Source organism: Mus pahari, chromosome 10, assembly GCF_900095145.1.
Source record: "Mus pahari chromosome 10, PAHARI_EIJ_v1.1, whole genome shotgun sequence".
Taxonomy (NCBI): Eukaryota; Metazoa; Chordata; class Mammalia; order Rodentia; family Muridae; genus Mus; species Mus pahari.
This window is the reverse complement of record NC_034599.1, coordinates 82457963-82472666: the sequence shown is the minus strand read 5'-3', so window position 1 is coordinate 82472666 and position 14704 is coordinate 82457963. Positions and strand designations below refer to the sequence as shown.

Genomic DNA, 14704 nt, shown 5'->3' with positions numbered 1-14704 from the left:
CATCCGTAACAAGATCTGATGCCCTCTTCTGGAGTGTGTGAAGACAGCTACAGTGTACTTACATATAATAAATAAATAAATAAATAAATAAAATCTTAAAAAAAAAAAAGGAAAGCTGAGGCATAAGGCCAGCTTGAATTATATAGTAAAACCCTGCTGGAAGAAATAAAACAGAAATTAAATTAAAAAAAAAAAAAGGATTTCACTAAAATTAGCTGGGTGTAGTGGTATACACCTTTAATCCTAGCACTCAGGAGGTAGAGGCAGGTAGATCTCTTGAGTTTGAGGACAGCCAGAGTTACATAGAGAAAACCTGTTTTGAACCACAAACAAACAAAACAAACAAACAAAACGGTTGTAGGCTGGGTATGTAGCTCAGGGGCAGCCTTTGCCAAAAGGAGGCTTCTTTTCTTGGTTCCAGCAAGGTGAAGCTGTGTGTCTCAGACCTCCTAACTGTTTGCTGTCTTTCCTTGCTTGAAGGGATGTGACGGACGATGAGTCCTTTGTAGATGAGCTGAGGATCACCTTACGGTTTTTTGCATCTGTCTTAGTGCGAAGAATTCACAAGGTACATATGTTTATAATGAGAAATTTGGAGTTTTATCATTATGGCAATCTTGGTTTTTCTCTTATAGTAGACGTATTTATTTTTCATGTTTTTTAGATTAAATGTTGATCAATCACTGTTGGTCCCATTGAGCAGTTGGCTTCCTTTAATCCTTTTTTTTTTAATTTGTGGAATTTAAAAATGAAAAGACAACAATATAGACATATAGAAAACAATATCATGTTTCATTTAAATATGTTTATATAAATTGTAATGATTATGATCTGCCTTATACAATCCTTAGGAGTGATATTTTACCTATACGTGTAGTTCATTGGCTATACACACTTCTATACTGCTTTGTCAATTCAATAGAATTAAATGTATAAAGAATAAATTAGAATGCAAATATGTCATTAATAAACAAAATAAATAAAAGTTTAACCATGTTAAATGCTTTATGTCCACTTGATTCATCGAGTTCACAAAAGAAAAATATAAAATGGCCAGTGACCAACTGAAAATGTGTTGTTGTACTGTACTATTCTGTAACCTGTTAAATTGGAAAAATAAAATAGGGCTAATATCCACGAATTCCAATTTTAAGGAAATAGGCAAAGCAAGTGAAATTTAAAAATGGTGTGTCTTCCGGTTGCCGTGCCAACATGGATAGAAGGAGAGTTTACAAGGCCCTACCCCTAGCCAAGAGCTGTATGCCGTCAGTGGCTGCTGAGAGATGGAGAACCAGTCTCCTCCACCTCCTCCCCTTCCCCTTTTCACTTACTTTTCTTTTTGTTTTTTTTTTATCCAAGTCCAGACACCAATTGTAAGGGATCAGTAAATACATACAAATAAGACTCCATAGGTTGTGAGTATACACACACACACACACACACACACACACACACACACACACACGAGGGAGGAGGAAAGTGCAGGAGAGAGATCAGATGACTAATGATACTTCGTTTAAATAACAACTTTAAATAAATTATTCTTCAAATGATTTAATTAATAGTATTAGTAGAACTAACATGTTAGGCTTTGAACTAGCCTAGAGATTCTACAACAGTAGTACCTTGTATTTGCAGTATAATATTTACATACACAAGCACATACATATGTTCTTTTTTCTTTTGTCTTCTCACCTTGTCTCAAACTTGGAGTCCTCCTGCCTCAGCCTCTACAGGACTGAGATTATAGATGTACAGTAACTAACCATCGTACTCTACTTTTTATAACAGTTTTATTGATATATAGCACACATATATTTCCATCCATTTAAAGTGTAGAATTCATTGACCTTTCGTAGTATTGTCAAAGTTCTGCATACATTCCGTATACAATCAATTTCAGAATATTTTTGTTATCTGAAAGAGACCTTGTATCTATTCCCCAGAATCCCCCATCTGCTCACATGGCCAACAGTCATTCTGCTCTCTGTCTCCATGTTTCTAGATATTTGATGTAAATGGAATCATTTAATACATGGCCTTTTGTGGCATTTCATTCCCTTAGCATAATGTTTTCTAGATTCATTTATATTGTCATTGTCTTAGTCAGGGTTTCTATTCCTGCACAAACATCATGACCAAGAAGCAAGTTGGGGAGGAAAGGGTTTATTAGGCTTACATTTCCATTCTGCTGTTGATCACCAAAGGATGCAGGACTGGAACTCAAGCAGGTCAGAAAGCAGGAGCTGATGCAAAAGCCATGGAGGGTTGTTTTTTACTGGCTTGCCTCCTCTGGCTTGCTCAGCCTGGTCTCTTATAGACCGCAAGACTACCAGCCCAGAGATGGTCCCACCCACAAGGGGCCTCTCCCCCTTGATCACTAATTGAGGAAATGCCCCACAGCTGGATCTCATGGGGGCATTTCCCCAACTAAAGCTCCTTTCTCTGTGATAACTCCAGCTGTGTCAAGTTGACACAAAGCTAGCCAGTACAGTCATATATCTGCACTTCAGTTTTTGATGGCTGAATATACCATATTTCATTATTTTTCAGTTAGCTTATTTTCAACCTAAGTCTCATGAAGATTTATATTTTGATAGTTATATTTTCATTAATCTTGAGTCTGTGTTTAAGAGCATAGTTAATTGCTTTGTGAGATAGAGTTCTCTGTTTCATTCTTCCAGGAGCTAGATTCCAGAGTATTTTCCAAAGTGGCTGCAGCATTTGCGTTGCCACACCTGTGTGTGTGAACGTGTCATTTTCACTTCCTTCCCCTCACTCTCTTTTGTTATTCATACTCTCCTTTGAGATAGGTTCTCCCTAATTGTTCCAAGGTAGCCTTAGATGTTGATGTAGGTCTTAGCCTCTCCCTCCTGGGATGATGGGTGCATGTGGTCACACCCTCTCTATCACTGTTTCTCCTTACCTAGCTTTGAGTGAGTGAAAGGTGCTTTGTAACTGGTCTGCAGGTCCCTGATGCCAGGCATGCTGAACATCCTTCCATTTGCTTATTGGCTGTGGTATATCTTCTTTAAAGTAACGTCCATTCAAAGCCTTTTCCTCCCAGTGTTTATTTTATTTTAAGTAGATACTTTGTCTTAGTTAGGGTTTTACTGCTGTGAATAAACACCATGACCAATGCAAGGCTTATAAAGGACAGTGTTTAATTGGGGCTGGCTTATAGGTTCAGAGGTTCAGTCCAGTATCATCAAGGCAGGAGTTGGAAGCATCTAGGCAGGCATGGTACAGGAGTAGCTGAGAATTCTGCATCTTCATCTGAAGGCTGCTAGCAGAATACAGACTCCCAGGAAGCTAGGACAAGGGTATTGCCCACACCCACAAGGTCACATCTATTCCAACAAGGCTACACTTTCCAACAGTACTACATCTTGGGCCAAGCATATACAAACCATCACATACTTTAAAACTGTGTATATTTTGTGATACAAATTATGTTAGGGTATGTCAGTATGGTGTGAAATGAGGAAGACAAGATAGTTAACACGTCCACCATCTCAGATACTTATCTTTTGTGTGTGTGTGTGTGTGTGTGTGTGTGTGTGTGTGGTAAGAGGAGTTTTGAATTGTATAATCTCTGTTATTATATATTCTTATCAATTATATTGATTTTAGTCCTTTTTAGCTTCGTTCTAGTATTGTAAATACAGTGTTATTGCTATTTCAATTTAGTAAGTATTTTTTAAGTCTTATTTTTGTTCATTTTTCTAGGTGGATATTCCATCTATTATAACCAAGAAACTATTAAAAGCAGCAATGAAACATATAGAAGTGATTGTTAAAGCAAGACAGAAAGGTAATAGTTTTCTATGGTAGTTAGAGTGATTTTGTTTGTACATTAAAAAAATACTTATGTGAGTACTGACATACTAGTGCTATTCACAGGATCTTTGAGAATAGCTTTAAAAAGAAAAGAACCCAGTTTTTCTTTGAATGGTGGTCTGCTCTTGTCGCTCAGGTCCCTTTCCAGGTTCTATGATTTCTGCAGTTTCAGACTGTTCTAGGTCATCCTGTGTATCATGTTCTAGGTCATTCGTGTATCATGTTTGTTTTCCATACCACAGTTCTGCTAATTCCCTGCCTGTTTGTTTTCCATACCACAGTTCTGCTAATTCCCTGCCTCCCCCTTTAAAGTTACTGTCGGCCTTTTGCTGATGTGAGTTACAGCAGGCATGTGTTAATTAAGTGTTTTCTCATTGAGTGAGGAAATGCTGACTAAGGACTTTCCTTGCTCTAAAATCAAGCCAAAAATATTCCTTTTAACAGTTCTGTTCTTTGTATTTGCTTCTGTGTGAGACTGAGGTTTTCTGTGTTTGATATTCTTCCTCAGTGCTCTCTGAAATGAACTATGAAGAATAACATGTTGCATAGGTGACTACATAGAATACTGTGCTTGTATTTCAGTATTACTATTTGCATTTCACTTCTAAAACCTTGTTATAACAGAAAGCTCAGAGTGTTTTGCAATGGAGAAATAGCTTGAAGTGTGCCCTTATTTGAGCACGAAGCCATTTTTCCATTCCTCACAACCTCAATTAATTTAGCTAGTGCCTATTTTGTGAAATTGTGCTGTAAGTAGATTTGATTAATATATAAATAAGACTACGGGTCTAGCATTTAAAATTATTCTGTGTTCTTGCATCAGGGAAGAATTTTACCCCTGGGAGCTGGATGTGGTAGTGTACACTTTAAATTTTAGCACCCAGAAGGTTGAAGCAGGGGGATCTCTGTGAGTTTGAGGCCTGTCTGGTATACATAGGCAGCCAAGACTACATAGTGAGATATTGTCTCAAAACAATGGCAACAAAAATAATTTTACCCTTGGGCTGGAGAGGTGGCGCAGTAATTAAGAGCACATATGCTCTTGTAGAGGACACAAGTTCAGTTCTCATTAACCATGTCAGGTGGCTTCCCACCTGTCATCTAGCACCAGGGACTTCAAGATCCTATTCTGGACTTTGGAGGCTTCTGTACTTATGTGCACATTAACACAAGCACATACATATATACATAATTTAAAAATAATAAATATATGTGTTTTAAAAGAGAAACTTACCAGGAGAGATGGCTTAGAGGTTAAGAACACTGGCTGCTCTTCTGAGGAGTTAGGTTCAATTCCAAGCACCCAGAGTAGCTCAAGGTCACCTTGAACTTCAATCCCAGGGTATCCAGTGCCCCCTTCTGGCCTCTTTGGGCACCAGCCACATAAGTAAAAATTACTTTACCCTTAAAACATTCTTAATATGAATGAGCTTAAAAGATTTTGCATGCATATAACCTAATACTAATTTATTTATTTGGTTGGTTTAATTTGAGACAGGGTCTTCTGTAGTTCGGGCTGGGTTTGAACTTGCTATGTAACCAATGCAGTTAACTTCTGATTCTCTTGCCTTTACCTTGCATGCATTGCAAGTACATGTATGCATCACCATGCTTGACTAAAAAGTACACTAAGATTTGCCTGACTTTCACTGTCAGAGTAGACAAGAGGTGGCTTCTTTGTACCAGTTTTGTAAAGAGTACTTTATGGTCAGAGGAAACATAGGACAAAGTATCAGTAGGCTTGACCTTTCCTTAGTGTCATTCAGAGTCACATCTGTTTCAGACTGGTTTCTTTTTTTGTTGTTTTTTTTAACTAGGCCAACTTTTTACTTGACTAGACATTTCTTATCTTCCACAATATTCAGTAGCTTTTTAATATCAAATATATTCTATTTAAATATTTTGATTATTTATAGACAGTCTTCCAGTAACATAATTAATTTCTTCCCTTCATCAAAAATCTGTAATAAATCATTCTTCCAACTTAAGATTTTAACCTAGCATGACAAAGTTTAACATATGGAAACAAATATCTCTCTTATTTTTCTGAATAATGCATTTCAGAAAGCCACATAACTTCAATATTACAGTAATAATTGCACAACAAGAAGGCTAGATTTGTCGTCTTCTGTCTTATTAGACTCCCCCTCAAGCATCCTGACTATCCTCCGGAGGTTAATGACAGACTGGTTTATAAGCAGTAAAGAGCTAGGGCTCTTCTTCATCTTTTCAATGGTTACTTTTGATTACTCAATTATCTTTCTTGTAGACTGTGATCTGGCTAAAAACGTGACACTAGCTGGAGAGGCCACATTCTTCCATACTCTTAGTGGTTGTCTGGATGATATTGATATAAAAACAGGAAGGAATAAGTCTTGTGACTACTAGGGCACATTTTCTATAGTTCCCCTTGCCCCACTTAAGTCATTTGTTAGTATATAATATACAAGTCATGAGTTTAAATTCTTATTTGCTCAGGGAAAAAGACTCAGAAAATGAATTTATTAAAAAAAGTGTATTAGTAATGTTTTATTGCTGTGAAGAGACACTAGGATCACAGCAACTCTCATAAAGGAAAACATTTAATTGGGACTGGCTTACAGTTTCAGAGGTTTAGCCCATTACCTAAAGCGTAATGCTGGAGAGGTAGCTGAGAGTTCTACATGTGGATTGGCAGGGAGCAGGAAGAGAAAGAGACACTGGGCCTGGCTTAAGTTTTGAAACCTTAAAGCCCTTCCCAGTGACACGTCTCACAAGGTGCACCTACTCTAACAAGGCCACACGTCCTAATTTCTGTCAAGTATTACCATTCCCTAATGAACAAACATTCAAATGTATGAGCCTATGGGGTCATCCCTATTCAAACCACTGCAGTAAGTAAGTTCATGGAAGAGGAGAAATTCTTCCTTTATGTCTTATTTCTGTAAAATTTTCCATTTCTATTCAGAAAGCAGGGGCTAGGAAGGAATGAGGTTACATGTTCTGTATGCTAATGTAAATGAAGTAATTGAATATATTATAACTCACCCAATAGTTTTTATTGTTATTTACAGTAAAAAACACGGAGTATTTACAGCAAGCTGCTTTAGAAGAATATGGTCCAGAGCTTCATGTGGCTTTGAGAAGTCGAAGAGATGAATTACAGTATTTACGGAAACTTACTGAGTTACTTTTTCCTTATATTTTGCCTCCTAAAGCAACAGACTGCAGGTATAAATGCACTAGAAAAGTGTCATAGTAGTGTTTGTATATGTATGTAGTGAGTATATCCATATAGCATATACATATAGCATGCATGTTGCTGTTTTATTATAATAAGGCTTCACTAAAACTTGGTACAGATTTATGGTATGAATAATTTTTCACTTGAGAATAAATTGGTCAGATGTTAAAATGCTAGTTTAGGTGCTGAGTATTTGTTATTTGGCCTTAGAATTTGTTATTAAACATGATTGTAGAAATCACAGTTAAATAAATGAGTACACTTAATTTTATTTGCAATCTTTCTTCTTTATTTTCTTGATGTTCCTTTTTAAAGACATGCATACTATGATTCTTATAGACAGAAACACCTTGAGCATACTCTGCAGACAAGTTTGGGTTTTAAGCTGTCCAGCTGGAAAGAATAATTAGGGGTCCTTCCCTCCATTCCCCCTTCTTCTAGAGAAGTATATGTGGATTTTGCCTATACGTTACTTCATTACTCTTACCCTGATAGTTCTTAGATTGTTATTTACAGTAAAAAAACAATTTAGAGGGAAAAATGGTGGCTCATTCTTTCCTCTCTCCTCTGTCTGCTCTCCCTCTCTTCCTTTCCATTCATTGAGATGGCCACGCTGTACGTAGTGTTCCCAGCCTGCTTTGTCTCCCATGTCAGGATTGTAGGTCTGTCTGTGTCACCATGCTCAGCTCAGTGATGTACTTGCAAATATTTAATCATTAGACGATATAGAAGTGCATGTTGGTAGAGGTATTTTAGTGTTTTGATCAAGCCTGTAGCTGACCTGGAACTTGCTGTGTAGATCAGACTGGCCTTGAACTAAGATCCAATTGCTTTTGCCTCTCCAGTGCTGGGATTAAAGGCATGTGCTATCATGTTCATCCCCGTAATTTCATTTCAGTAGGGTCTTTAGTTAGTTCAGAAGTACTTGAAAATGAGGAACTTGTGTAAGTCATTAAATACAGAATTATTATTCTCTTTCCAGATCCCTGACATTACTTATAAGAGAGATTCTATCTGGTTCTGTGTTTCTTCCTTCTTTGGATTTCCTAGCTGATCCAGTAAGATTAATTTTTTTAAAAAATTTTTTATACAATACACTTGAATTACTGTATAGCCATTTTATGTGTATAGTACATTGTTTTGAAACATGTGCCTATTTGAGTGATCATCACCATCACCTTCCAAAGTGTTGATCTTAATGAAACGAAAACCCTGTAAATTCTACACCCATAGACAGTAATTCCTTGGCAGATGTATAACATATTTTAGTAGTCCTTTCCTTGCCAGGTCTCAGTAATAATCCGTTCTATGTGTGTGTCACATTTTGCTTATTTATTCGTTCTTGGATGGACACGTTTAACAGTTCTGACTTTGGTTCAGACAGCTACAGCCTTTGACTGTAGTTCTTTAGGAGTCCCTCTGTAATACACAGATACAGATATTTAGCCAGTCACTGTGCTGTTTATTTTTCTAGCAAACTTGATAATGTGAAAGTTCTGAGAACTCTTGGCAGAACATAACAGTGGGTTATTCTGACCTGTGCTTCTTACTTCCCATTAGGATACTGTCAATCATTTGCTTATCATCTTCATAGACGACAGCCCTGTGAGTATTGAGCATACTGTGACACTTGGAACCACTTTACATTTGGATTGTACCAACTCTAGTGTGAATTTTACTGAATTGATAATTCTGTTTCTTCAAAGCCTGAAAAAGCGACTGAACCAGCTTCCCCTTTGGTGCCATTCCTGCAGAAATTTGCGGAACCTAGAAATAAGAAGCCATCTGTGAGTGTTTTCAGCATTAATGTTTTTGAGATAACAGTTTTAAAATACATTTATGTATCTTTAACTTTCTTCCTCTCATGTTGTGACAAGGTGCTGAAGTTAGAATTGAAACAAATCAGAGAACAACAAGACCTTTTGTTTCGCTTTATGAACTTCCTGAAACAAGAAGGGGCCGTGCATGTCCTGCAGTTCTGTCTGACTGTCGGTGAGGCTTCCTCTGCGTCTCACCCGTGACTTCTTTGTGCTTGGTAGTGCTTTGGCTGTTTAGAGCAGCTCTGCTGTCCAGCCTACATTTAATCTACTAGATGTTTCGGGTGACTGAGCTGCTCCAGCTGTCTGGTCCTTTCGAGGTGGGGCATGACCTTCATTGCCTGCAGTCAGATCCTAGTAGCAGAAAAGAATCTCTAAAAATCCAGTGTGGTGGTGCTGTGTCAAAGATCTCACAGTTCAGATCTGCACCACTGTGTCAGCATTCTGTTAGGAGTGCCAAGCTGGAATATCACGGCACATTGGATTTGTGAGAAACTTTACGAGCTGGATTGTCATTATTACTTAGTGAGCGATCAGATTTTACAATCTTGACAGATCTTTGGTATGAGAAACTAACCTAATATGTTCTTTATAGAAAATATTACAAATAAGCTTACTATTCTGTTGTAGCAAATTTGTATTGCTAGCCATACAATACATTTTTATGTTTATATATTTTATATTAACATAAAAATCTTGTTGAATTTGGGTTTTTGTTTGTTTGGTTTTGTATCTGTTTTTTTGTTTGTTTGTTTTTTGTTTTTTGTTTTTTTGGTTTTTCAAGACAGGGTTTCTCTGTATAGCCCTGGCTATCCTGGAACTCGTTCTGTAGATCAGGCTGGCCTTGAACTCAGAAATCTGGCTGCCTCTGCCTCCCAAGTGCTGGGACTAAAGGCATGTGCCACCACTGCCTGGCTGAATTTTTTTTTTTTTTTTTGGAAGGAGAACTAACAGATGGTTCTATTTATTTATTATTTATTTATTAGATTATTTTCTTTATTTACATTTTTTTTTAATTTTTTTTTAAAGATTTATTTATTTATTATATGTAAGTACACTGTAACTGTCTTCAGACACTCTAGAAGCGGGAGTCAGATCTTGTTACGGATGGTTATGAGCCACCATGTGGTTGCTGGGATTTGAACTCTGGACCTTTGGAAGAGTAGTTGGGTGCTCTTACCCACTGAGCCATCTCACCAGCCCTCTTTATTTACATTTCAAATGCTATCCCGTGAGTTCCCTATACCCTCCCCCCACCCCTGCTCCCCTACCCACCCATTCCCACTTCATGGCCGTGGCATTCCCCTGTACTGGGGTATATATAGTTTGCAAGATCAAAGTGCCTCTCTTCCCAGTGATGGCTGAATAGGCCCTCTTCTGCTACATATGCAGCTAGAGACACAAGCTCTGGGGGTACTGGTTAGTTCATATTGTTGTTCCACCTATAGGGTTGCAGATCCCTTCAGCTCCTTGGGTTCTTTCTCTAGCTCCTCCATTGGGGACCCTGTGTTCCATCCAATAGCTGACTGTGAGCAGCCGCTTCTGTGTTTGCAAGGCACTGGCGTAGCCTCACAAGAGACCGCAATATCAGGATCCCTCCAGCAACATCTTGCTGGCATGTGCAATAGTGTCTGCATTTGGTGGCTGATGATGGGGTGGATCCCCGGGTGGGGTAGTCTCTGGATAGTCCATCCTTTCATCTTAGCTCCAAACTTAGCCTCTGTAACTCCTTTCATGGGTATTTTGTTCCCTATTCTAAGGAGGAATGCAGCTGAATTTGTTTTTTATCTGAGTATTCTACTCTCAAGTCCTTTTCTAAAACTTTAAAATAATTAATTTGATTATATTTTCTGCTTTTAGTTAGACTAAGAATATGAAATTTTTGTGAAAGCATTTATATTAACTTTTTTCTTAATCTCTCTCTGATTTGTTAGAGGAATTTAATGATAGAATTTTGCGACCAGAGTTATCAAATGATGAAATGCTGTCTCTACATGAGGAATTGCAGAAGATTTATAAAACATACTGCTTGGATGAAAGCATTGACAAAATTCGGTTTGATCCCTTCATTGTAGAAGAGATTCAAAGAAGTAAGTCAGAGAGGACAGTGCATGGGTGGTCGGCGTTGTTCCCATCTGCTGAGTTTTCTTCATGTCTCTTTTTCTACTTTTAAAAAAGATTAATTTATACAGTTATTTGTTTGAGGGAGGAGCCTCTCGCTGTGTATTCCTGGGTAGCCTGGAATTCACTTTATAGACCAGGTTGGTCAAACTCAGAGATTTGTCTGTCTCTGCTTCCCCAGTGCTGGGATTAAAAGCACGAGTCACCACTCCTGGCACTTTTTATTACTTGAATAATTATTTTCAAGTGTGTGTGTGTGTGTGTGTCTATTCGAGTGTGTACACGTATGTGCACAGGTGCCCTTGAAGGGCAGAGGTTTTAGAGCCCTCTAGAACTGATGGTTGTGAGCTGCCAACATGTGTTTTGGTAACTGAACTCCAGTCCTTTGCAAGAGCAGTTGAGCGCTTCACATATTTTTTTAGTCATTCCAGCAGCTGTTAAGAGATCTTTTATTAACTTTCTTAGTTAAGACTTTTTTTTTTAACATATTTTACTGACAAGATTAAAGCTTTGAGGAAGAGAAGTGTTCACTATAAATATAACTGAGGCAGGCATGAAGGTGGATGTCTGTAATCTTAGCACTTGGAGGTGGAGGCAGGAAGATCATGGGTTCAAGGACAGCCTGTCCTACAAGAAAATTCCAGTTGAGTCTGGCTGCTCAGTGGGACCCTGACACTCAAAAGAATCCATAAGATAAAACAACTCACATAACTAATGTTTCTCTGAGCTGGAGGTAAAGCATTCTCATTTCCCATTCTAGTAAGATTTCTTCTGTAGAAGTTTCTATTAAACATAGTTTGTATGTTCATTTCACATAGTGAAATTTAAATGAATGTCACCTTTCTGTTACTCAGAAATAACTTGTACAATTGGATTTTTTAAAATAGTTGCTGAAGGCCCATACATAGATGTTGTGAAGCTGCAAACTATGAGGTGTCTTTTTGAAGCGTATGAGCATGTCCTTTCCCTGTTGGAGAATGTGTTTGCCCCTATGTTCTGCCACAGTGATGAGGTGAGTCAGGCTTCTTCAGAGTGGCTCTGATAGTGTTGGGTACGTGATTTAAGTAGCAAAATAAATAAAAAAAAAAAAGCAAGATTAAGTAAGATAAAGTAGTGTATTTCAATGTCAAGTACTTGTTTTGTTAATCCTAATTTGTTTTGTTGTTTTGAAGTATTTTAGGCAACTTTTAAGAGGTGCAGAATCACCCACACGCAATTCCAAATTCAACAGGTAAGCAGTTTGCCTCTGGGTGTGTACTGGTTTTAACTTGCTTTGCTATTTTCTGATAGCATTATAGTCTTTTTCATTGTTTGCCTAAATAAAACCCACCTGCTAGATGACTGTAAGTCAAAGGCTCCAGCTTCAGTGCTAGAAAGCTCTCTTTGCCTTTTTAAGGGCACCCCGTATCTTTTGTATACCTTTTCCCAGTTTTAAAATATAAAAAAGGCAGGTTGGACATACAGATACTAATACAGCCATTTAAAGTATGTTTTTCTCTGTATTTACTTAACTTTAATGTTAGCTGTCACACTTAAGAGGATTCTTCTCTGATACTTAATCAGTAGAAGAGTTTGCTAACATTCTTTAATTGGAAATTTAGAGTAGCCAGACAGTTTGCTGTTAAATGGCTTAAAGTATTTAAAGAAGATTTTTATTTTTTGGTTTGTCTACATTTTGTTTACTTATACTTTAAAAGAAAATTTTTAGTGCATATAGCTAAGTCTGACCCACTTTATTGTGTATTCAAAGTACAACTCCTTAGGAATATATTTTTTAGCTTCAAGATTTCTTTAAAAAGTTGTGTTTGTTTGTTTGTTTGTTTGGGATTGAGTCAAGGGCATCATATGTATTAGACAAACAATATTACTACTGACATCCTTAGTGCCCCGTCCCCAACATTCTGTTGTGTGTATGAGACAAGAGCTTACTGTTCAGCCTCAGCTAGATTCAAACTACAGCAGTGCTAGGATACATCCTAGGCATAGGCATGAGGCACCATGCCTGGGAAACACTCATTTTTACCTCAGGCTAAAATGTGTTAAGATCACGAGTGAGTTCATCTAACATGGACACAATTCTGTACTGAAAAGCCTGAGCTTCTGCTGGTTAGTTTAGTCTCTCTGTATTTTGTGCTGTATCCGATGGTACATCTAAGGAAAAGAAAATGGTGAATGATTTTCCAACACACTGTTTTCTAAAACATAGTAATCTAGATCACAAATACCCAAACAGCTATGTGCTGGTTTCCGCCCTGTATCGTGTTATTCATAAGGATTTCTTCTCACTTGTATAACTTTGAAGCTTTTACATTTGATTTTGAATTCTAAAGTGAAACATATTTAATATCTGGGCTTTCTCTCTCTCCTCCTCTCCTCATATAATCTCACATATCTGATATTGCAGAGGTAGCCTAAGTTTGGATGATTTCCGGTAAGTCTTGAGCATGTGATTTTTTTTTTCCAGCATAAATTGTCTGTTTTAATCTAGAGAGTTCACTCCAGGCAACCTAGGTGCAACTAAAAAGGAAAAATATGAAGCACAGTGATGTCCCTGCATTGATATAAATTATTTAGGATAAGTTTTTAAAGTGAATTTCTATTTTGGACTTGAAATACCTCTCCCCACCCCCACCCCCACAATCCCCCTGATTTCTTTCTGTAACCCTGGCTGTCCTGGAACTTGATCTCTAAGCCAGACTGGCCTTGAGTTCAGAGATCACCTGCCTCTTGAGTGCTGGGATTAAAAGTGTGCACCACCACTGCCTGGCTCTTAGGAATATTTTTGAAATAGCATGTAGTTATGAAATAAAATGTTCTGATAATATTAAGATATTTTTATTATTTATCTACCAGTATCTCTTAAGAGTTGTTAACTCCCTTTAAGGGATAAGGAGGGCTGCTGAATAATTTTTAGAATTATTTGTATTTAAAGAATTGTGAGTTTTACTTTTTACTTATTTATTTTGCCCCAAGTAAATATAATGGTGTTTCTGTGGATCTAGGCATAATCACAAATGAGACTTTTGAAAAAAGCTGTAGTTCAAAACCTATATTGTTTTATAGACTCTAAATTCTAGAGACTGGAATGGCAATGTAGGATCTAGAGTTTTTAGTATTTTTATTTTCATCTGGAAATAGGTTCATCAGAGCTTATAATATCTAAAACTGTTACTTTTTTTTTATTTAAAAAACTGCATGCTTGCTTTTAACTGTATGCTTGTTTAGATAAAAAGAGTCTAGCTTGTTTCTAGTACTATTTACTACTTACTAGTAGATTTCTAGCTTTAAAATAAGTTTGTTTTGTTCCAAAGACAATGTATGAAATAATCTTGTTACAGTAGATATGGTACCTTTGAAACGTGATCCATGTTTTTTATATCTCTAGTTGCTGAATTATTTCAGTAGATACATTTTTCTTTTTCTTTTTTCAATTTTTATTAGGTATTTACTTCATTTACATTTCAAATGCTATCCTGAAAGTCCCCTATACCTTCCCCCACCTGCTCCCCTACCCACCCACTCCCCCTTCTTGGCCCCTTATATGCCCTGTACTGGGGCATATAAAGTTTGCAAGACCAAGGGCCTCTCTTCCCAATGATGGCTGACTAGACCATCTTCTGCTACATATGCAGCTAGAGACATGAGCTCTGGGGGTGCTGGTTAGTTCATATTGTTGTTCCACCTATAGGGTTGCAGACCCCTT

The 14704-nt window shown here is 37.4% G+C and overlaps 1 protein-coding gene across 2 annotated transcripts in view; it reads left to right on the top strand.

Annotated features, from left to right (window-relative positions):
* Positions 1-14704, top strand: part of Snx14 (sorting nexin 14) — a 62937-nt gene that overhangs the window by 24702 nt on the left and 23531 nt on the right. The window contains exons 6-16 of one of the 2 annotated variants that reach the window (XM_021206637.2): positions 481-568; positions 3730-3814; positions 6894-7050; positions 8046-8121; positions 8624-8668; positions 8770-8850; positions 8941-9055; positions 10815-10970; positions 11889-12013; positions 12174-12232; positions 13406-13432. In XM_021206637.2, the coding sequence (XP_021062296.2) occupies positions 481-568; positions 3730-3814; positions 6894-7050; positions 8046-8121; positions 8624-8668; positions 8770-8850; positions 8941-9055; positions 10815-10970; positions 11889-12013; positions 12174-12232; positions 13406-13432 (1014 nt within the window). The remainder of the gene's footprint in view (positions 1-480; positions 569-3729; positions 3815-6893; positions 7051-8045; positions 8122-8623; positions 8669-8769; positions 8851-8940; positions 9056-10814; positions 10971-11888; positions 12014-12173; positions 12233-13405; positions 13433-14704) is intronic. The other variant, XM_021206636.2, reaches the window with a different exon arrangement.